The sequence below is a fragment of the Lynx canadensis genome, chromosome B3, assembly GCF_007474595.2.
Source record: "Lynx canadensis isolate LIC74 chromosome B3, mLynCan4.pri.v2, whole genome shotgun sequence".
Lineage (NCBI taxonomy): Eukaryota > Metazoa > Chordata > Mammalia > Carnivora > Felidae > Lynx > Lynx canadensis.
Window position 1 is genome coordinate 20,962,344 of NC_044308.2, and position 23,041 is coordinate 20,985,384.

Below are 23,041 nucleotides of genomic sequence, written 5' to 3' on the forward strand. Positions count from 1 at the left end.
TCAGGCTGAAATAGCAAGAGACTGTATCCGTTAGCCCACAGCCAAAGGCAGAGAAAGGCTGTTTCTGTTGCCTCTTTCTTTCGCTGAAAGGGCTTGGATCTCCCCCCTGTTCACAGCTCCACCAAGAGGAGCATTCACTTAGGTGCACAGAGGGAGACGAGTTGAGCTTACTTTTGAGACCTCTAGAAAATCCTAGTTCCTTTTAGCCCTTTCTCAGAGATCGTACTGGCCACACTCACAGTCTTCATCATTTTGTTACCATCCTGCTCATTTCTTTACCTCAGTCTCCAGTGAAGGAATTCATCAGCAGAGTTCTTTTTCTTGCAAAGTGCTCAGCAGCTGGGCCGGGCCGAGGGGGGTAGCTGGCCATCCCCTCCCTGTGGTGGAGCCGAGTCAGTGTCTCCTTCACTCTTCTTGATTCCTTTGACTGCTCCACTCCTGATGGCCTGATCTTTCACTAATGTTCAGAGTGGCTGTTTTTGTTGTTGTAGTATTTTTTTTACTTTTTATTTTTTTTAAGTGATAAGACATTTATTCTTTTCTATTTAATTTTTTTAATGTTTAATTATTTTTGAGAGAGAGAAAAAGAGACAGAGCATGAGCAGGGGAGGGGCGGAGAGAGAGGAAGACACAGAATCTGAAGGAGGATCCAGGCTCCGAGCTGTCAGCACAGAGCCCGACATGGAGCTCGAACTCATGGGCCATGAGATCATGACCTGAGCCAAAGTCGGACGGATGCTCAACCGACTGAGCCATCCAGGCACCCCTGTTTTTACTTTTTATTCTTATTGTACTAAATAATATAACACATAAAACTTGCCATTTGAATAATCTTTGGGGTACATTAGTGGCATTAATTGGGGTACATTCAGCTGCATTAATTATAATCATAGTGTTTGTGCAAACATCACCACTATTTCCAAAACTTGTCATCACTCCAAATAGAAACTGTGTGGCCATTGAGTAGTGGCTCCTTGTTCCCTCTTCCCCCACAGCCCCCACTGATCTCCAGTCTTCTGTCTGTTTCTATGAATTTGCCTCTTCTAGGTATTTCATGGAAGTGAAATAGTACAATATTTGATCTTTCGTGGCTCAGCTTATTTCACTGAGCAGCCTGTCCTCCAGGTTCATCCATGTTGTAGCAGGTGTCAGAATTTCCTTCCTTTTTAAGGCTGAATAATACTGCATTGTACATGGAGACCACATTGTGTTCATTTATTCTTCTGTTGATGGACATTGGGGTTGTTTCCACCTTTTGGTTGTTAGGAATAACACTGCTGTGATTACGGTGTATAAATATCTGTTCAAAACTCTGCTTTCAGTTCTTTTGGCTAAAACCCAGCAGTGGAATTGCTGGGTCATGTGGTAATTCTGTGTTTAGCTTTTTGAGGAACTGCTTACCGATTTTCAGTATTGAGTCATTTTTACGTTCTTGCCAGCAATGCATGCGGGTTCTAGTTTCTCCCACATCCTTGTCAACACTTACTATTTTCCTTTTTTATGATTTAGTCATCCTGTTAGGTGTGAAGTGGTATCCTGTTGTGGTTTTCAGTATTTTTGTTTATTTGTGCAACTCTGAATAACCTTAGGAAATGCATTTAAGTCCTCCAAACCCAAGATTCTTCTCCCTGTAAATGAGGGGTCTAGACCAGCTCTGTGGTTTCTGAGTGCACATGAAACTTAACTGGGAGCTCTGAAGTGGTCAGATGCCTGTCCCCCACTCCCACTCCTGCTCAGAGATGCCCATTTATGCAGATCAGAGGTGGAGAACACATGTATGTTTTCAGAGCTCCCCGGGTGGTGCTCTGAGAACCACTGAGTCAAGTCTTTCTGTCAGTCTTCTCCAGCCCGTTACCCACGGGCATCTCTAACTTTCTCAGTCTCCCTGAGGGTGTGGTAGCTGAGATTTGCCCTGTCTGCAGATATAACTGGGAAATAGTGTCAGACATTTATAGTCAGGGATTATGATTCATCTGTGCATTAAAAGCAGAATGAGATCTAAGGAAATAATAACCTTTTTCTCTGGAACTATTGCTTTGGCCACTTGCTAATTAGCAAAATTGAATAATTAATTAACAGTGGGGTTTCCTGTCACGTTGAATTAGCAGATGCTGCCATGAGGTCTTTCAGGATCCTAATGTGGGACCGTGTTCTTTGTTAGGCTATTAAGTGCATCGCAGAAGGGCTGGCAGATCCAGAAGTAAGAACAGGACATCGTCTTTCACTGTATCAGAGAGCCGTGCGCCTGAGAGAGTCTCCGAGCTGTCAGAAGTACAGGCACCTCTTCCATCGGCTACCAGAAATAACTGTGGAAGATGTTAAACATGTAAGTAAATATCCTTTGGGTGCTTTGGACTTAAAAGCATGTACTGGGTTTTTTCCTGAATGGAAACAGCCTAAGGACTGGTTTCAATGTGCATTTTCTTTTAGACTTAGAAAATTCTAATGCTCGTTTTAGACAGTGACTCCTTGTTTTCATACCCGTGCCTCCTACGTTGGAAGGCTCAGCCCAGCCTGGTGGGTTGGTTTGCTCATGCCCGGGGTTGAGTGACTTTCTGTAATACCCCTGAGTCAGAAGCTCACAGCCTTTGCCAGTGTCTCCTGCTTGGTCAGGGTGCCTGGAGAGTAGCTTTGGGGTCCATGACTTCCCCGAGGCTGGGGCGGTGACCTGTCTACACCCTCACAGGCACCAGAGTGTGGGTCACATGGCCTCACACTCTGCTGAGAATCCGTGGCTTGAGGGGAGTATAGGAAGGTGCGTCCTTAGGACACGGAAGTCAGGTTTGTGGGGACTGGAGCTCAAGTGAGGCTAATGGGTGTTCTCCTGCTGCTGTCTCAGGTGACCATCACGGGCCGGCTGTGCCCGCAGCGTGGGATGGGCAAGTCTGTGTTCGTGATGGAGGCTGGGGGGCCCACCGCCCCTGCCACAGTCCTGTGCTCTGTGGAGGAGGTGGCATTGGCCTATTATAGACGCAGCGGCTTCGACCAGGGTAATGCACGGCCCTTCTCCCGGCCTGCCCTGTTGCTGGGTGATGGTTTGTCAGCAGTGGGTGGCTACCGTCTCTCTGTCCTGTCCCCGGTGGAAGATGCTGCTGACCAGGGAGGATGTGGAAAAGAATTTTACCAACTATAGTTGTTAAAAGCCATCTTCCACATAACCAGCATCCACCACCCAAGGCCTGTGAGGAATAGTGCTTTCTGGTAGGATGTTGGAAGCAAGTGGGGCCCGTTTTGCTCTCAGAGAGCTTGTGTTGGGCAGCAGAGGATAAGAAAGGGCAGAGGACTACCAGGAGTGCTGCGTGGTAACAGAGCCCTTTAGAGGATGTAGGAGCTGTGGAGCTGGGCCAGGAAAGAGCGAGCTTCTGGAAAGAGTGAGCAGGCCTCATAGTTAGCTAATGACTTTAAGGGGATTGAGGGACCAAGTCCTGGAATGGCATAGCACCCGGGAAACTAGAGAAGTTGCTGAAAGAGCAGTGCTTTGAATTTCTTGTAGAATGAGCTCTCTTGATCACATGAGAGAGGAGAATAAAAGTCTGTAAGTCAGAGTACGATACACACACACAGTCTCCTGAGGTCTGGCTTCTCCTCCGTAGAAGGGCACCTGTACCTGCTGACAGCTCATCACCGTGCTATGTGTGACCAAATGGGGCTCAAGAGGAAATGCACAGTGAAAGTGGGAAGTCCCTGTTTGGGAGTTGGGACTGGTCCGAGCGAGAAAAGACGGAGTAAAACACAGAGGTGAGCCTCCAGTATCTTGGTGGCACAGTTTGTCACGGGGCCTTTGTGCCCAGTCAGGAGCCATCTTTGACTGGAGGTGTTAGTACGCTTCTAGGGTACTTCCTACGCACAGAACAGTGGAGAGTGAGCCCCTCCCTCTCTGGGAGGGTCCATTAGCCTTTGGGGTGCCCCCCCGGTCTGTGTCCAACGTGCCATGGGGCGACCCTGCACTTGTTAGTGGGAGCTGCTCTGGGTGTCTCTGGTCACCCTGTGGTGAGCCTTGTTACATAGCAGCAGCCAAGTGTTTTGTTTTTGTTTTTGTTTGTTTATTTATTTATTTATTTATTTATTTTTAATATATGAAATTTATTGTCAAATTGGTTTCCATACAACACCCAGTGCTCATCCCAAAAGGTGCCCTCCTCAATACCCATCACCCACCCTCTCCTCCCTCCCACCCCCCATCAACCCTCAGTTTGTTCTCAGTTTTTAACAGTCTCTTATGCTTTGGCTCTCTCCCACTCTAACCTCTTTTTTTTTTTTTTTTTTCTTTTTTCTTTTTTCTTTTTTCCTCCCCCTCCCCTATGGGTTCCTGTTAAGTTTCTCAGGATCCACATAAGAGTGAAACCATATGGTATCTGTCTTTCTCTGTATGGCTTATTTCACTTAGCATCACACTCTCCAGTTCCATCCACGTTGCTACAAAAGGCCATATTTCATTTTTTCTCATTGCCACGTAGTATTCCATTGTGTATATAAACCACAATTTCTTTATCCATTCATCAGTGGATGGACATTTAGGCTCTTTCCATAATTTGGCTATTGTTGAGAGTGCTGCTATGAACATTGGGGTACAAGTGCCCCTATGCATCAGTACTCCTGTATCCCTTGGGTAAATTCCTAGCAGTGCTATTGCTGGGTCATAGGGTAGGTCTATTTTTAATTTTCTGAGGAACCTCCACACTGCTTTCCAGAGCGGCTGCACCAGTTTGCATTCCCACCAACAGTGCAAGAGGGTTCCCGTTTCTCCACATCCTCTCCAGCATCTATAGTCTCCTGATTTGTTCATTTTGGCCACTCTGACTGGCGTGAGGTGATACCTGAGTGTGGTTTTGATTTGTATTTCCCTGATAAGGAGCGACGCTGAACATCTTTTCATGTGCCTGTTGGCCATCCGGATGTCTTCTTTAGAGAAGTGTCTATTCATGTTTTCTGCCCATTTCTTCACTGGGTTATTTGTTTTTCGGGTGTGGAGTTTGGTGAGCTCTTTATAGATTTTGGATACTAGCCCTTTGTCTGATATGTCATTTGCAAATATCTTTTCCCATTCCGTTGGTTGCCTTTTAGTTTTGTTGGTTGTTTCCTTTGCTGTGCAGAAGCTTTTTATCTTCATAAGGTCCCAGTAATTCACTTTTGCTTTTAATTCCCTTGCCTTTGGGGATGTGTCGAGTAAGAGATTGCTACAGCTGAGGTCAGAGAGGTCTTTTCCTGCTTTCTCCTCTAAGGTTTTGATGGTTTCCTGTCTCACATTCAGGTCCTTTATCCATTTTGAGTTTATTTTTGTGAATGGTGTGAGAAAGTGGTCTAGTTTCAACCTTCTGCATGTTGCTGTCCAGTTCTCCCAGCACCATTTGTTAAAGAGGCTGTCTTTTTTCCATTGGATGTTCTTTCCTGCTTTGTCAAAGATGAGTTGGCCATACGTTTGTGGGTCTAGTTCTGGGGTTTCTATTCTATTCCATTGGTCTATGTGTCTGTTTTTGTGCCATGTTTTGTTTTTAACTAATTTACTTATCTCTTGTGTTTTCTGGAATTGCTTGTGTTTGTGTATTTATCCACATCAGCCCCTCTTCCCTCTTATTCTCTTTTTTGATTCTGGTCTCAGAGAATTAGTGCTTTATCTGAGGCCTGTGTAAGAGGAGACACTGAGAATTTGCCTTCTGATTGATACAGTGCGCTTGTCACTCTGTCCTTAGTGAAAGGTACTAGTGACTAGAATACGTCAAGTCAAACTGTGAGACAGGATTGCAGAGAAAGCATCCATCTGCCCCACCAGAGACAAGGGGGCGGCAGCACAGCTCTCCTGGAGAGGCCTGCTCCCGTCTTGTTTTCTTTTTTAAACTTTTTATTATGGAAGATGTTGAACATGCCTTTGTACAAAAGTGGAGTGGTGCAGTGAGCCCCAGGTACTGCCAGCTTCGTCCAGTCTTCTGTCCATGCCTCCGCCCTCGGATGGTGGAGGCTGACCCCAGACACTCCCGGGGTACCCACCAAGCCCTTCCTCTGTCCAGACAGGACTCCCCTGTGCCCATGCATGAGGCTTAAAAATACTCTGATACCTTCAAATACGTGAAAATCGGGACATTATTTCTCTTGAGTATTATGTAAGCATTTACATAATAAGGATGAGGATTCATGGATTAATGAGGATCATGAAGCGACACTGAGTGTTGGAAGTTAAGAATATCTGTGTGGCATCTTTACTGCTTACAGGGAAGAGAGACGCTATAGAGAAGAAGTGTGAACCCCAGTGAAGACAGAGATAAACAGACCTGAAAGGTTAGAAATGAAAGAATAGAATGAGCAACCGTCCCCAGATGAACTGTAGGAGATGCATGAACTGGGCAGTTGGAGGAGGAGGGCATGGATATCAGGGCCTGTGGTGGGTGGGCTGTGAGCCAGACCCAGTGAAATGCTTTCCGTTTAGCCACGAGCCTGAAAAACGGACGGATGATTCCAATTCCAGAATATAAAATATTTTCTTCATTTATTAAAATTGATGCAGTGAAAATGAGCAAACCCTTGCTGTCAGTCTGTTCGAGAGAAGATTAGAGGGTAAGGGCAATGTCAGGCTCTCTTCAGGGAAATTTATTTCTGACTTAACTCAGAAGGAGCTCACCAAAAATGATTTCACTTACAATACAAATGCATGGCGTAGACGGCTTAGGAGTTCAGGGATCCTGACCTCCAGCATTCCTGCCTGGCCGGCGGATAGTGCATACTCCCAGACAGAAAGCAGGCTGGAAATCAAGTTTCACACAGTTTCACTCTCGGCTGGGCAGGAGCCCAGGATCCCAGCGCGCAGCTTGCTGAAGAAAAGGGCTCAGCTCCAGCCCGGAGGCCTGAGACACTTCATGTTGTTCCTGTGGCTGTCCTTTCGCGTCTCCGAGACAGGCTGCATGGCCGAGGGGCTAGAACTGAGAGAGGGACAGAAGGCACAGCACAGCCTCAGCAAGGTGGGACAGAGGGGGCCTGGCCATGCCACTTCCGGCAGAAGTTCTGGTCTCTGCACTTCCACACAGGACACATGTGCAGGCACGGCCTGGTCTCTGCTCTGTGTGTCTTGTGCTGCACCGTGACCTGGCACATGACAGAGCAGGGCCTGCCAGCCAGAAGTGCCCTTCTGCCTGCATATTGGGACAGGGTTGGTTGGGGGGGGCGGGCAGCACCCCCTTTTGGTCAAGGCTGTAATGTGGGGGGAGAGAGGGGCCCGCCCAGCCACTGTCCCTGGTCAGGTGTGGCAAAGTGCAGAGGACTCGCCCTGGGAGACAGGTCTGCGTGCTGTGCCAAGGCTGAGCCCCTGGTCCCCCTGACTTTGCTATGACACATACATGGCCTAGGCACATGGTAGATTGTCTGAGGTCGTCACCCAATCAGTATAGTTTGTATGTGGTGTGAGGAAGGGGTCTGAGCTAGGTGGTCTCTGAGGTAGAAAGTTTCCATAAGAGCTCTGAGTCTCAGAAACACTGGGCATGCTTGTCCAGGCCAGAGCAGTGGAACGGTAGGTCCAATGAGGTGAATGGAGACGGCACCTGCTAGGTCAGAGGGCACGGACTCCTGGGTCCTCGTCTTTCTCCGATCTCTTTTGGGGGGCCTTTTTGCAAGTGTGGCCAAGGGTCCCTACACCAGAGCCTTGTGTGGGGTTCTTGGCCCACCCACACTTACCATATTGAATCCCTGCAGCCTGCAGCGGAAATTTGTTTTTATTTAGCTTTAAGAACTTTCCCTGGGTTTCTCATTAAAGTTTGAGAACTGCCAGCTACTTTATGGCTCTGAAATGTGTATCTGAATTTTTCCATAATTTCTCAGATTTTTGCTCTCCTATGAGCCTTCTGTAGAAAAGCAATGTGATGTAAACAAATGAGCTAGGAATGGCAAGAAAACAGCATTTGATTTTGAACCTAAAATCTATTATTTCCTTCACATTGAGTAAGCAGTAGGTTAAGGTGGTAGTTTTTAAAAAACAGAAAAAACTGACCTTCCTCTGTGTGTGTATGACTTTGTCTTAGGGATTCACGGGGAAGGGTCCACCTTTAGCACGTTGTATGGCCTCCTCCTGTGGGATGTAATCTTCATGGACGGAATACCAGACGTCTTCAGAAATGCCTACCAGGTACTCAGGTTAGGCAGCGCCAGGTGCATGTGCTTTGTAGGCTAGCAGACGATACTGCCCCTTGTGGTTCCTGCCCACCCGTGTGCCATGTGCCTGCTGCCATCAGAAATCTGTCAAGTACAATCTTCTGGATGGTGCTGATTCTCTGTAAGAGTTTTTATTTTAAAGTCAGGCTCCTAGAATTTAAAATGTTAAGTCTGTTAAGTTTTAAACTTTAACCTGCTTTATTTACCTTCTTCATTCCCCTTGAGACCATTCCTGTGTTTCTTCGGCTTCGGCCCTCACTGGGCTCCTGTCCGGGCCTGCACCATCACGTGCTCCATTACACGCACCTGCTAAAAGTGCCACCAACGTCAACTAAAAGCTCTTTTCACAGATTGTTACGCTAGCAAACCAGTGCAATAAGTTGCTTTTATGTTAGATTACTTAGATTGTTTTTTGCCTATCTTTTAAAAAAAAGAATGTGTCCATTTAATCATATTGGCCAGCTTCCAAATTTTACAGGTACTCAATGTTCTGATGAATCAGGGTCTCTCCAGGCACAGTATGAGAGCTTCTTTTCCCTGCGACGTAGGCATGCCCACTGGACTTGTGTACAGACAGCTTCTTCACGAGCAGGGGGCCGGCCATCGAGGCCAGGCTTCAGCTGATTCACAGCGCCCCCGCAGAGAGCCTGCGGGCCTGGGTGGCAGCGGTGTGGCAGGCCCAGGAAGGCCGAGTGGCTTCCATTGTCAGCTGGGATCGCTTTGCTTCTCTTCAGCAAGCTCAGGTGAGAATCTGCAGCCGGATTTGGTCAGAAATCCTGTATATACATGTACCTGTGTGTATACGTGTGTGTACACATGTATATGCATACGTGTGCGCGTGTATGTATGTTTATATGCACGTGTGTGTGTGTATGTGACTGTGCCCGTGCATACATTTATGTATATGATAATACCCTAGTCCAGATGCCACTGTTCTTGATGGGAATGTGGCAGGGCACAAAATAAGCCCCGTTATGCCTTCTTCCCCTTAGTTGACAGCCTCCTGTGACCCTCAGCAGGGAGGGCACCGTTCCTGTCCCTGCAACTGCTGGCCTTTGCAAGCCATCACTTCCTATTCCCGAGTATTTACACCACATTCCCTCTTCCTCACCTGTTCCCCAGGGTTTTTCCGGCTGGACAGAAGTGTAACTGACTCCCCAGACTGTGCCAGTGGGCATTTTAGCCAGTGGCTCTGGAGCCCTGGCACAAGCAGAACACCACCTGAAGGCCTTGGAATTCACTTGTGTCGAATTACACAGTTTTCTCCTATCTTGTGATCAGTGAAAGTATTCCAGGATCCCTGTCACAGGGAACGGCTAACCGTCCACATATTTTGTGTGCAGGATCTTGTTTCCTGCTTGGGCGGCCCTGTCCTCAGTGGTGTGTGCAGGCGGCTGGCTGTGGACTTCCGGCACTGCCGAGGGGGCCTCCCCGACCTGGTGGTGTGGGACTCCCAGAGTCATCGCTTTAAGGTCAGTTGGGCCAGAATGGAAAGTCCTATTTCTGTGATAATTTTATTAGCAACTTAAAGAGAGGCTACAATGTAGGCATTCCTTGCATGGTTGTTGGCAAGATTGAATCCCTCAAAAGCTGTTGGACTGAGGGCCATGGTACCTCCGTGGCGGTCGGCCAGGGCCTCCTCAGCCCCTTGCGTGTGGGCCTCCCCTGTCCACCATGCAGTGCTCACCTTGGCAGCTCTCGTCATCAGAGCAGGCGAGCGGGAAGAGCCAGTGTGGGCAAGATGGAAGTCTGTCTCTTGTAGCCTGATCGTGCAAGGAACAATCCCTCCCTTGTGCTGTATTCTTCCTTTAGAAGCAAGTCCCAGGGTCCCAGCCCATGCTCAAAGGGAGGGGGTTCCACAGGGTGTGAACACCATGAGGCTGAGATGACTGGGAACTGTCTTCTAAGTGAGCTTAGGGCGAGTGCCTCATCACGTGTTGTAGGCTCATTTCCCCCCGCCCCCCCTTGCCTCACCTTGGTCTTATCCTGCTGCCTATCCCAGGTTGTTTTTCTTATTATTGAGTTTTGAGATTTAAAATTCTGGAATCAAGTTCTTTATCAGCTATAGTTCATCCCAGTCTGTGCCTTGTCTTTTCATTCTTGTAATAGTGTCATTTGAAGAGCAGAAACTTTACATTTTGGCCAAGTCCCACTTCTCTGTTCTTTAATGGATTGTGCTTTTGGGGTCCTAGGACATCTCTGACTGGAACTGAGGATTTGTGTGTCTCTCCTTGCAGTTCTGTCCAGTTTGCTTCATATATCCTTAAGCTCTGTGATCAGATGTACAAATTTGAAGGACTCTCATGTCCTCTAGGTGAACTGATCCCTTCATCATTGTGAAATGACCCTCCTCTATTCCTGGTCACGTTTTTCACTCAGAAATTGACTATTAATATACAGCCACTCCAGCTTTCTTTGGATCAGTATTAACGTATCTTTTTCTAGTCTTTTATTTTTAACTTATTTTGTCTTTGTAGTTAATAAATTTCTTATAGGCGGATTTCCTTTGCCTTTTAATTGGGTGTTTGGACCATTTACATTTGATGTGATTATTGACATTTGGCTTTAAAGCTGCCATTTTGATATTTGTTTTTTGTCTCAGCTCTCTTGTTCTCCTTTCCTCTCCTTTTTCTACCTCCCCCCCTTTTTTTTTTTTACAGATTGCGTTTTAACCCTTTATTGGCTTGTTAACTGTAACTTTGTTGTACATATAAGTTGTTGCTCCAGTGTTAACAGTGTACATCTTAAACTTATTATCTACTTTCAAGTGATCTTATCATCCCATATATAGTATAGAGAAACTTACAAGAGTGTATTTTTGTATCTCCTCTCCCAGCCTTTGTGATGTTCATACATTATATTTCTACATGTTATAAACTCTGCATTTTTTTTGCTTTCTACAGTTGATTGTTAAGAACCTTTAGGGGTGCCTGGGTGGCTCAGTCAGTTAAGCGTCTGACTTTGGCTTAGGTCATGATTTTGCGGTTCATGGGTTCAAGCCCTGCATCAGGCTCTGGGCTGATAGCTCAGGGCCTGGAGTCTGCTTTGGATTCTGTGTCTCCCATTCTCTCTGTCCCTCCCTCACTTCCGCTCTGTCTCTCTCTCAAAAATAAACATTAAAAAAAAAAATCTTTATATTTATTCACATAGATACAATTTCTTAATGCTTGTTATTCCCTTTATAGAGATCCAGACTTCCATGTGCTATCATCCCACCTCACCTCTGCTTAAAGAACTTTAACCCTTCTTGAACTGGAGGTCAGCTGGTAATGGATGTTTTAGGTTTTATATGTCTTAAGTCTTTATTTCATCTTTGTTTTTGAAAGATATTTTTTCTGAGGCAAGAATTCTATGTTAATAGTTTTTTTTTTTTTCTTCCAGTACTTTAAAATATTGGTCCACTCCACTGTCCTATATAATGATCAATCTGTAATCCTTTCCTTTAGGCTTCGAAAAATTCTAGCTGCTTTTAAAATATTCCCTTTATCACTGATTATGCAACTTAATTATGTTTCTGTATGTAGTATTCTTAATGTTTCTCTACTTGGGGCTCATTGAGCTGCTTGGATCTTTGAGTTTATTATTTCCATCAAATTTGAAAAATCTGGATAGTTTTTATTGCTGTTTTGAAGTTGAGTGAATAAAACTGACACAGTTCCTGGCTTCATGGAGTGGATATATAATGAACAGTTTTATCTTCTGATAAATGCCATGAAAGAAGTACATAGGAAGGACCCTGCATAGAGATGTACTGACCTCTTTGAGATGAATTAGGCTGAGCATTGAAGGGTAACATGTCAGACATGTGAAAAACCAGAAGAAATGTCCTAGGCAGCAGAACAGCAAGCATATGGAAGGGCCCTTCAGTTGGTAAGAGGCTGGTCTTTTCTTGGAAACTGAAGTGCCCTTGGAGTGGTTGGCGGGGGCCAGCTCATACGGTTTTGTGGGTCATGGCAAAAGTGGACTTAATTGCAGACATAACAAGAAGTAATTGAAGGGTTTTAAGCAGGGGAGCAACAGTCTAGTACATGCTTTAAAAATTGTTTTTGGGGGCGCCTGGGTGGCTCAGTGGGTTAAGCATACAACTTTGGCTCAGGTCATGAGCTCACGTTTCAGGAGTTTGGGCCCCATGTCGGGCTTTGTGCTGACAGCTGAGAGCCTGGAGTCTGCTTCAGACCATGTCTCCCTCTCTCTCTGCCCTTCCCCCGCTCATGTTCTCTCTCTCTCTCTCTCTCTCTCTCTGTGTCTCAAAAATAAACATTAAAATTTTTCAACTATGTATTCAGAATCAACTTACTAATTCTCTATCGGGAACTGCCTACTTTGTACTGAATAATTCTCAATGAAATTCACATATGTATATTTGTTTTATATATGTAAGTACAGTAATATAGTAGAAGCCATTGAAGTAGTTGTTAGTGAAAACTATTATAGCTTACTTGGCTCTTCCGTTTCAGTAAGATACTAATTTTTTTAAATCTTATCTTCCAGCTGGTGGAAGTTAAAGGCCCCAACGATCGTCTTTCACATAAGCAAATGGTCTGGTTGCACGAACTGCAGAAGTTGGGGGCCGAAGTAGAAGTCTGCCACGTGGTTGCAGTTGGAGCTAAGAGCAAAGGCCTGAACTAAGAGCTATGGAATTGGGAATATCTGGTTATACCTGAAGATTTTCAAAAGCGTAAAGCATTCTTATATTTTATTTAACTTTGATTTTGTCAATAATAAACCTGAGAGTTTAAGACTCATCATTGTACAGTGTCTGTGTATTTGGTCTTGGCCTGAATGTACTCACTGATTACACATAGCAGGTAATGAACTTTCTAAAAGGTCAGAACCAGCATGCCTGGTGGTTCAGTTGATTGAGCGTCCAACTCTTGATTCCATTTCAGGTCATGATCCCAGGGTCGTGGGATTTTAGCCTTCCCTCAGGCTCCACAGGGCTCTTTCTCTCACTCCTTCTACCCCTCCCCTCTCAAAATAAAAAATAAATGATAAAAAAATAAAAAATAAAAAAATAGGAAAAATACAGAACCTTCGTGGTGGCCATTTCAGGAAATAGATGCATTTATATTATTACACTAGACTTGCAAAAATGCTGGAAAAGATTCAAACAATGGATGTTTCACAGCTTTTGGTCTTTTATAAAAGTAGCCTATAGTGTTCCTAATAAGTATGTGGGCGAACTGAATTTAAGGTTTCCTATAATGCCCAGATACACTCAGCTATTTAACATTCTTGTTTTAGGATTATCTAAAAAGGGTACAATTGAAATTCTGATTTCTCTGGGAATTAAAAAAAATTCTCATTAAATTCCTTAACTTAAAACATCTGTCAAGGCCTACTCTTACTAATTGGGCCTAGATCACCAAAGGTATTAACAGTCTATCAAAGACAGTTGTCCTTTTTCATCTTTCTCCTTGGAAACATCCCTAATGACTAGGTGAGGGGCAACTTTCTATATACAGTATCATTGGAACAGGGCTGTTTATCACTGTTGGGAGAGCCTTAGGCGGAGGAAAGTGTATGGTAGGAAGGCAGCTTACCAGAACAGTAAGACCAGGAGTCAGGGACGGAGATCCCAGTCTCCCCACAGACTAATTTTGAGATCTTCTTAGGGAAATGTTACCTCCTCGAGTTTGGCAATTTTTTAAAACTTTTATTTTGAGAGAGAGGCAGCGTAAGCAGGGGAGGGGCAGGGAGAGAGGGAGAGAGAATCTCAAGCAGGCACCCCACGGTCAGCACAGAGCTTGACACAGGGCTGTAACTCATGAACCTGAGATCATGACCTGAGCCAATATTAAGAGACACTTAGGCTGAGCCACCCAGATGCCCCGAGCTTGGTAATTTATTGAGCGGAAGGACAAGTTAGGGCATAGTCCATTAATACCCAGATGGCCTTAACCACAGCCAGTTCTAATCAATGCTGAAAATGTTAACTGATCACAACCTTGCTTGAGAGCAAAGAGGTTGGATGACACCCCAAGTGTGGCTGGAAGAAAATGCCTTCGCTTCTTCAATCACTATGTTCTTGTAGATTTCACATCGATAACTACAACAAGCAATTTCTGTGGAAATTTTATTTAGCAGTCAAAATTTCCTTCACATTCATCACTGTTGAACAAGAGCTCTCATCTTCCTGCTCATCCTACTTTAACTCAGGTCGTAATTTTAGGCACAAAGGTTTTAGTTTTCTCTCAAAATCAAGTTCTACTTGAGGTTACTGCTATAGCAAGCAGATTTTGTTGAAGGTATGTTGACTAGTTTTCACCGTCTGTTAGCACACATTAATATACTTTTCTTAAATAAAGTTAAGACATTTTTGGTTTTAAAACTGGTTTCCATCATAAAATAACAGTAAGACATTGTACATCTTTAAGTTCAGTACTAGAAAGTCCCAAGCTGTCTGGAGCCCGTGCGGTGCTCCATCGGCACAGACTTCGCTCGCGGGGCTGTGGGGCTGGAGAGTGTGAAGCGCTCTTTGGTGCAGCGTCCGTAACCACACGGAGGACTTCGGTCACCACCACATCCTTTTTGCTAGCAGAGGTGCCAGGCAGCTTTAGAATGGCCAGGACTTAAAGCTGTTATAGTTGTTTTTCATATCATGCATAAGTGGCACAATAATCATGATAGAACAACCATCCAGCAAAAATAAAACTAAAAACCATATTTTACTACATTTGATTATCATACAAAAATATGCACATTTTCTATTTTAAGACAGTATGTTAATAGTACCTAATCTTTTTTAAACTTGTAAATTAAAAAAAAAATCACTAAAGGAGTCAAAATCAATGTGTGAGGGAAGAGAATTAGAAATAAATGCTCAACAACCACTCCCAGCCCCCCCCCCCCGCCAATTTAGAATTATTTGTAATAATAAAAAGGCAGTTTAATCAAAAAGGGAGAATTATCACACTTTCAATGGCAGGATATGCTGTGGGACTTTAAGGGGATTGAGACTGGTTTCCAATCAAGTAGTATAAAATGTTTAATGGCAATAGTGCTATTTATTTATATAAGGTGAAAAAAGCCCTTATTTTCTAGGCAACAAGCTGAAAAAATTGGGTTGATCCAGAAGACAAATTTCCTAAGACACTGTGTAAGAACTTCTGTCCCTTTAGGTCCAGAGACATCAACTTTAAAAAGGAAAATAATTCAGACATTTTGAAAGCTATTCATTACACATAAAGGTAAAACACGCTTTGAAAAAACTTGTTTTAGAAGCTAGCCACTTCACTATAAAACTTTTCTAAAGCTTAAGATGGCGTTTAAGAAACTAACAGCCCAATTTGAAAACATCCATCCTGTAAACAGGGAACAGGGTGGGCAGAAGAGTGGGGGGGGTGGGGAGGAGGGGGATGGTGCTGACCGCCAGTCCCCCTAACAAGCTTCAGCTCTGACCCCACAGCTTTGGCTGGGTTCCCGCCACAGTCTGACGCAGAACACACCTTTGCGTGCTTCTCCACTGTCAGAGGTCGGGGGTGGGGGGAGGGGGGGGGTCTTCCCTCTATTAAAATGGCAGTATTTTGAGAGAAGTACACTTTATTTCTCCTGTTGGCTAAACCTAACCACTAAGAACTGTGTGGGCGGGAGGAGGGACCTCTGTGCAGGTGACCTGACTCATTAGTTATTTCCAAGGTAAAGTGCCAACAACAGTTTACCAGACTGGAAATACGGGCAGCAAACGCCCAAATCCCTCTCAACAGCCCTCTGTTTTGGAGGGTGGGCTTCGGTGCCGACAGCACTGGCTCCTGCCGCTGTCACACCCACACCGACCACCCCACAGGCCCGCTGTGTCCTCGCTGACTTTCAGAGGGAAGGAAATGTGGTTTGGGGGACTCCTGGCTATTGGTATGAAGCTCAGCGGTGACAAGCCCATTTCCAATATGTAGGTTAACACCCTGATTTTAAAAACTGAAAACTGTGTTTTACTTTGTGTTATGCATACCTCAATGTCAAAGGCACTTCTAAGTTTATATTATCTACAGCAAATGCTTTTAAAGTCAGCAGTGCATATCATTTTAAAGTTAGTCCTGGGAAGTTAACAACAAACTCATGATTTTAAAACACAGTGATCTACGGTCCCAAACAAGGTGATCTAAAATAAATAATAGCCTTGGAACACTGAACCCTCAGGTGAGTTCAATTAGAATAGAAAGTGACCAGAAAAATACATTAATACCTATTAGAGCTGACCGGATGCTCTTGAAAATAGACTAAATGTTAATTTCTTAACTTTCCTGACCTCTGTTTCTTTGGGGTGCCAGGCTGAGGATCAGGCAACCTTTAGTGGCTGGTGGGAGAAAGTGGATGCAGACAAAATAAACGTCACAGACAAAACCTGATTTGTTTGCTCACAGTAGTAAAAATAGGAGAATGTCTGCCTACAGATCACCTGAAACTGGGCCAGACTGAAAATGACAGAAAGAGGACATAAAAAAGAAAAGGTCTTTTAAAAAAGAATTGTGAGGAAGTGTTAACTCGACTTGTTTTTAAATATTAGTGCAAATTTCAACTATTATTCCGACACGTAAAATTTTTAGAGCCTCTGATGCCTAGGTTAGCAATTCTGATTCAGAGGAAGCCGGTTTACGGCTCCCCTCAAAACGTTCAGAAAACGGGCGTGTTAGTCTTCGTTTGCTAGCGTCTCGGTAGATAACCAGATCTTGGCCCCACTCAAGAACTTGCTCAGCGGCGTTCCCGAAATGCTCCGCCGGCAAAGGTTGCCCACGGGAGAGAAGGGGAACGATGAAGACAGGAACTCCGGCGTCCCCGCCGCCTGTGGGCCGCCCACCCGGAAGTACATCCGGCTCTGGTCAGGCTCCGGGCAGCGGGCCTCCGGAGGGCCGGCCCGGTGCTGCCGCAGCGTCCTGCGGAGTACGTCCACCTCGTCGGCCAGCAAGGACAGCCTGTGGAAGGCGGTGATGAAGCCCCCGAGGCGGATCTGGGCTTCGGGGACCCAGCGGAAGTAGCACAGCTTCCAGAGTTTGACGTGCGTCCCGGAGACGTGCGGCAGAAGGGCGCCGTGCAGGTCCACCGGCCGGGAGAACCACTCTCGGAGATACTGCTCCGCGCCGCGGGCCTGGCCGCCGGGCTGCGGAAGCGGCTCCGGCTTTCCTTTCAGGATCAGGGAGTTTCGCCTCGGGACCAGGTCCTGGTCGGTGACGATCCCGTTCTTCAAGGAAGCTGGCATTCCCCTCAGTGTGGAGCTGTAGCCTTTCTGGAAGGAGAGCGACCTCAGCATTACCTCCCTGGAGCCTCCCCCTTTGCACAGACAGGAAAGGCCCAGTGGCAAATATTCACTGGGTGTGGGGACAAAATGGGGGAATGGCGGGCATAACATTCTGTCCCTTCCCTTGCAACCCTCCTCCTGATCCTCTTCCACCTGAGTCCCATTAGCTAGCAATGGGCTCTGCCTAGGGCATTAGCACTGGCCTGCGACCTGGTGGGGAGGGGATACCTCCTCCTCCTGTTCATCATTCTGCTAAAGCGCAAATTTCTAAGACCTCTGGGTTAGGGAGAAATCTAGGATCTGGCTGATTCTAGAAAGAAAGGCAAGTGGATGGGCTTCAGGAATGGGGCCTCTCAGGCTCAGAGCTGCTATCTGCTGAATCCTACATGCTGAGCAAGCTCTGTGGGCCTCAGTCACCAAGAAGAAAAGTCAGGACATGGTCATTTCAGTTACAAAACAAATGATTCCTCAAAATCTGCATTGGCAGTGTCAAGGGAAGTGACCTGGATCTTAATACTCTGTGTTCTGAAAATATGACCTTTGTTAGGTGTAAGCAAACACTGTGTTTCTATTGTTGGTGCGTTTTTGTAATTTACCTTTGTCCGTTTGAAAGCCTTCACAGAACCGTTCTGTACACAGGGTGTGCTCTTTCCGATGTACAAGGGGTTATGGAATAGGGTACGATCCTTTGCTGTAAACTGAAGAGACCAGTCCCAAACTGAGGGGAATTTTAAACCCTTTTCGTCACCCAGCTGGATATTTTTGCTTATAGCAAATTCCTGCAAGATAAATATTTGAACATTTATGAGAAGATGCCAAATGATTTTCTCATATATTTTTTTTGATGAGCCAAAATCATTCCCTCACTATGGGGAATTTTCTGGACTAGAGCAACTCTAGCTCCCCGGGAGCAGCATGTTTTGCTCTGAGAGAAGAGACATTCTTGGCACCTTGGATCAGAGGGACACCTCACACCCTATATGAGCAAGGAGAGCACCTTTTCTTCTGGAAGCCATCAAGGAAGCTGGACCCTCTGAGCAAGGAATACATTATTACAACAAGTAAAATTTCAGGAAAGCCATATTATAAAGTCTTCAAGGTGTCCCAGTTACTTTTGTAATTGTAGCAATTTACTTTCTGAGTACGTGATACATTTACGCAACTACCGGCTGGGCACAGAACTTGGTGAGTGGATGTGTAAGACAGTCTGTGCATGGTGATCACTGCCATCTATTTTATCCCATTTTCTAAGTCCACGCTCACACGTCACTTATCCAGTGACCTTCAGTATCTGAACCACACCCCAGGAGCAGGGAGGAGGGAATCCAGACCCTGTGCACACAGTCCCGGCATCTGGCCATGACCACGAAGACCACGCACTGAGGCCGGGCCTCTTGCTCCCAGGAGCCTGCCTCCAGCCCACTGCCTCTGTGTGGAGAAGGTGAGGAGCATCAAACCATGCAGCTGCACTTAGTGGCATGGAGAAAGGGGCCGTCATCCTGGCTGAGGGCCAAAGCAGGCTGGCACATCGGTTTATGTAGGTTAGTTCTCTGGAGGGAATTTCTCAAGATACCGAGTCCCTGGATGGTGGGAGAGGACTGATTCTTATTTTCTGCTCCGTACTTTTCAGTATTCTCCAAACAACCAAGAACTTGTTTGGAAATTAGGAAAAAGGCAAAAACTCATTGTTATTACTAAAGAAGCACTGTGGTCAGGACACCAGCTCCACACCACAGGTATGACCAGGTGTGACCCATGTCGTAGTGTTGACTCAGGGCCAGCAGGAAACAGATAAGCTATCTAACAGTATAGGGCATTTTACAAAATGTCCTATTGCAAACGAGTAAAACTTAACTCATTAAGCACCAAATATATTAAAAAAAACCTTTTTAGTTACTTGAAATTTCAAAATATATATGCATGTAGAAACAACCCATTTCCTTTAAAAAGATAGTATTAAGAGCTGTTTTAATGGCCCTTCTAGAAAAATAAACAGAAAACAGTCATCTTTTTTTATGTGAAAACTAAAAATGTTTATCTCCAAAGATCAGATTTTCCACAAAGAGTACCTGACCATGAGCATCTAAGGTGGCCTCAGAAAAGAAGGAAACGTCTTTATGGAAGAGACTAAGCTGAGAACAGCGGTTGTGCTAATCAGGACCTTACATCAAAAGCCATTTTCCCAGGGAGGGCAGAGGTGGCACTGACGGCCTTCAATCTGGCTGTTACATCAAATCATCAGTATGAAGTGCTGAGACAAGGAGGGATCCATGCTAGTACTCGCCAGGAAAAGCTTTTGAAAAAGGCCAGGCTAAAAAAACAATACAGTATTAGAGCATGGACCAGGGAAAGTAGATGATCTACTTTTTTTTAAGTTTATTTATTTATTTTGAGAGAGCGAGCAAGAAAGACAGCGTAGATGGGAGGGAAAAGGTGCAGAGAGGGAGAAAAAGAACCACAAGCAGGCTCCTCGATGATGCGGGGCTTGAACTCATGAACCATGAGATCATGACCTGAGCCAAATCAAGAGTCAGCTGCTTAACTGACTGAGCCACCCAGGCACCCTCAGATGATATACTTTTAAAAAATATTTCCACATCGAAAGCTATTTGTAAACTTATCTGGGCACATCCAGAATCCAGCCTAGTAGCAGGGTGAGGAGTGAGTGTCTCTGGGGTCCAACCTGAGCTCTGCAGAGTCCTCTGCTCAGTGCCTGCTGGAGGCACTGCAGTCACTGGGACCTTAGGGCCGATGTACTGGCATTTTACATCGAATGTTCTACGTCTAACAAGGCTGATTTCCTAGCTTTGTGTACATTTTGAAGGCCCACAAGGTGTGTGTGTGCATGCATGCATGCACTAGGGGCGTGCATGGGCATGTACACGGGGCAGTGAAGGGAGAGGAGTATGATGGGCAGGCAACACCACCAGATGCACAGCCCACAGCGAAGCTCAAGGGGCACAAACTGGATGATGCCGAGTGAACGAGGAATGAAAAGGAGCGCATCGGAGACCATTTAGTTTAGGAACAAATAGTCTCCCACACCTCAGGGCCCCAGCCTACCACCGGTCTGAGCGCAGTACTGGGAGAGGTTACATTCTATTAGGGAAGCACAGAATATATTTTATAAAAACTTCCTTCACAAACTCCCCGATCTAAAATAAATACCCTATGGCAGTGCTAAGTTTCTCTGACCCTGAGCCCCCGGACAACAGCCCCACTGAGACATGGCTCCCCTACTCTGAGGTAAGACCAGCTCCCCCTCCCTCCCATCTCCCTCCTCTTGTAACAAGCCCCAGGCCCCTTCCTTTTCTTTGGGATGTTCCTCATTAATAAAGGTCTCTCTATTACAATAGCCTGAATAAAAATCATCTCCTTAAATGTCTAGTGCACTTTGTCTTTCACATCCGCAATCTAGACTAATTCATTTCTTTAGCAAATAGTGAAGCATTATGATTCACAGTTTACAGATGAGGAACCTGGGCTCACCATTCTCCCAGACCAGGGCCAGGATTCAGGTTTTCTGACCCTAGGAGGGACTCACATTATACCAGGCCACATCACCCGGACCAGGGCCTTAGTGCTGAGGCTGAGGACCGCAAGAACTCTCCTTTCTGTTTCTCTCAATGGTTACTGCAACATTTATCAGCTATTCCCAATGTCAGTTCCAATGTGGGTGAGTCAGAACCCAGGGTTCTGGAAGGTTCTACCAGCGGCAATCAGAAGTTAGTTTCAAGTTTGGCTTGAGACCCTCCTTAGTCATGATTCTTCCTCTAGGTCAATGACCTGTGACTAGAAACTGAACATCCTACCCAATAGGACTGCTGTGTGGCATGTGGGACTGGTTCTGAGGCTACTTGGTCAGCCAGCGCCTGCCAAGAATTTGAGTCTAGCACCATGCCTATGCTTCATCTCTGAAATTCCTTCTCCACAGAACTCTTGAAGAAAATGATCTTGCTTTGTACATCTTTTATTCTAGGAAACAAAAGTCCTCAAAGAGGACCTTTTAAATTACTCCTCTGGAGAGACTGAATGTCAAAATATAAATATAAAAGCACAACATTTAAGGTGGGTGTAATAATTTACATCTTTGAAATCTGTTTTTTTTAATTGTTACATATCACATTAAAATTTTTAATTTATTTGAGAGAGAGAGAGAGAGAGAGAGAGAGAGAGAAACCAACCAGGGGAGGGGTGGAGAGAGAGGGAGACAGAACCTGAAGCAGGTTCTAGGCTCTGAGCTGTCAGCACAGAGACTGACGTGGGGCTCGAACTCATGAACTGTGAGATCATGACCTGAGCCAAAGTCAGATGCTTCACCGACTGAGCCACCCAGGTGCCCCTCTTTTCTTTTAAGTAGGCTCCATGACCAAAGGGGGCTTGAACTCACAACCTTGAGATTAAGAGTCGCATGCTCTACCGAGTAAGCCATCCAGGAGCCCTAAAAACTGCTTTATTATGAACAATGTACATCAGAGAAAAATACCTAAAATGCTCAGTCATAAAAATGAAACAGTTTCCTAGATTTTTGTAGGCTTTTATAGAATTCATTCAGAAATTACAGCTTAAAATGGTAGCTTAAGACTGTTTTAATTTACATATTTAAATATGCGGCTAACTGTACTTCAATTCTATATCAATAAAGTTGTAAAAGCAAAAAAGAGAAGTAGCTATCGCCACAGTATCTCTTACCGTGCTTTGTTTCACCCGCTGGTGAGGAGAGTTGAACAGGAAGGTGCCAAACAGGGAGATGTGGGTGCTGTCGTACAGTATAGCCAAGTAGGTCTCTGAGAACTCGAAGGCCGCTGGGTATTGTTCTAACAGCTGCCACGTGGCATCCAAGAACAGCAAAAATAAGGGAGACTGGCATATACAAACAGAAAATGGGATGATTTAATGTTGTCCTTCAGTTGTTCACATTTATTTCCAAACTTACTGCTTACAGTAAGGAAGAGATTAATAAGAGAACAGCTAAGCCTAAAACACTTGGCTCCAAAGCTAAGCCAAGGATATGCAAATAGGTGAAACCAGCTTATGTCAAACCTAAGAAGTAAGTTCAACTGTGATAAACATCACAGCCCTTACTTGTGTAGTATCATTGAAATGGCAAAGTAAACAGGCAAGTGTCACTGTATGAATGGGGGATACTAAAATATGTGATTAAGCTTATCTGGAAATAATTCTTTAGAATGCTGAAAAATAAAAACAAAAAACCAACAACTCCAAACCAAAAAACAACTTCTGTAATTAGCTTTTGGTGCACCGTGCAGGCTCAGCATCCGGAAAACTTCCCAGAGTTTCAGAAAACAGTTGGCATTAGCCTCTAGGTCACATGGTGGAGCCCCAAGTATAACAGCTGATGACAGCTATTGTATCCTGGAGTCCAAGCATCTTTTTATTTTTTTTAAGTTTATTTATTTATGAGAAAGAAAGAGTGTGTGAGAGCAGGCAGGGGAGGGGCAGAGAGATGGAGAATCCCAAGTAGGCTCCGCCCTGGCAGTACAGAGCCCACTGTGGGGCCCAAACTCACCAACCACTGAGATCATGACCTGAGCAGAAATCAAGAGTCGGACATCACCCAGGCGCCCCTAGCATCTTTTTTTTTTTATGTTTATTCATTTTTGAAAGACAGAGAGAGACAGAGCACAAGCAGGGGTGGGGTGGAGGGGGAGTGGG

At 45.2% G+C, this 23,041-nt stretch overlaps 2 protein-coding genes across 13 annotated transcripts in view; one reads left to right on the forward strand and one right to left on the reverse strand.

The window, feature by feature from the left end:
• The window catches only part of FAN1 (FANCD2 and FANCI associated nuclease 1), a 35,572-nt gene extending 22,694 nt beyond the window's left edge, over positions 1-12,878 (forward strand). For 3 of the 9 annotated variants that reach the window (XM_030317537.1, XM_030317541.1, XM_030317538.1), the window contains 6 exons: positions 2,162-2,326; positions 2,840-2,990; positions 8,004-8,107; positions 8,682-8,876; positions 9,477-9,605; positions 12,625-12,878. In XM_030317537.1, the coding sequence (XP_030173397.1) occupies positions 2,162-2,326; positions 2,840-2,990; positions 8,004-8,107; positions 8,682-8,876; positions 9,477-9,605; positions 12,625-12,762 (882 nt within the window). In that variant the 3' untranslated portion in view covers positions 12,763-12,878. Of the gene's footprint in view, positions 1-2,161; positions 2,327-2,839; positions 2,991-3,593; positions 3,739-8,003; positions 8,108-8,681; positions 8,877-9,476; positions 9,606-11,318; positions 11,400-12,624 lie in introns of those variants that run through there. The other 6 variants (XM_030317540.1, XM_030317539.1, XR_003969341.1 and 3 more) reach the window with 6 other exon arrangements.
• A 1,314-nt stretch (positions 12,879-14,192) lies between these two features.
• Positions 14,193-23,041, reverse strand: part of MTMR10 (myotubularin related protein 10) — a 55,229-nt gene continuing 46,380 nt past the window's right edge. For all 4 annotated transcript variants that reach the window (XM_030317545.1, XM_030317549.1, XM_030317546.1 and 1 more), the window contains 3 exons: positions 22,058-22,228; positions 17,962-18,144; positions 14,193-17,353 (listed from right to left, as the gene is read on the reverse strand). In XM_030317545.1, coding sequence (XP_030173405.1) covers positions 16,760-17,353; positions 17,962-18,144; positions 22,058-22,228 — 948 coding nt within the window. In that variant the 3' untranslated portion in view covers positions 14,193-16,759. The remainder of the gene's footprint in view (positions 17,354-17,961; positions 18,145-22,057; positions 22,229-23,041) is intronic.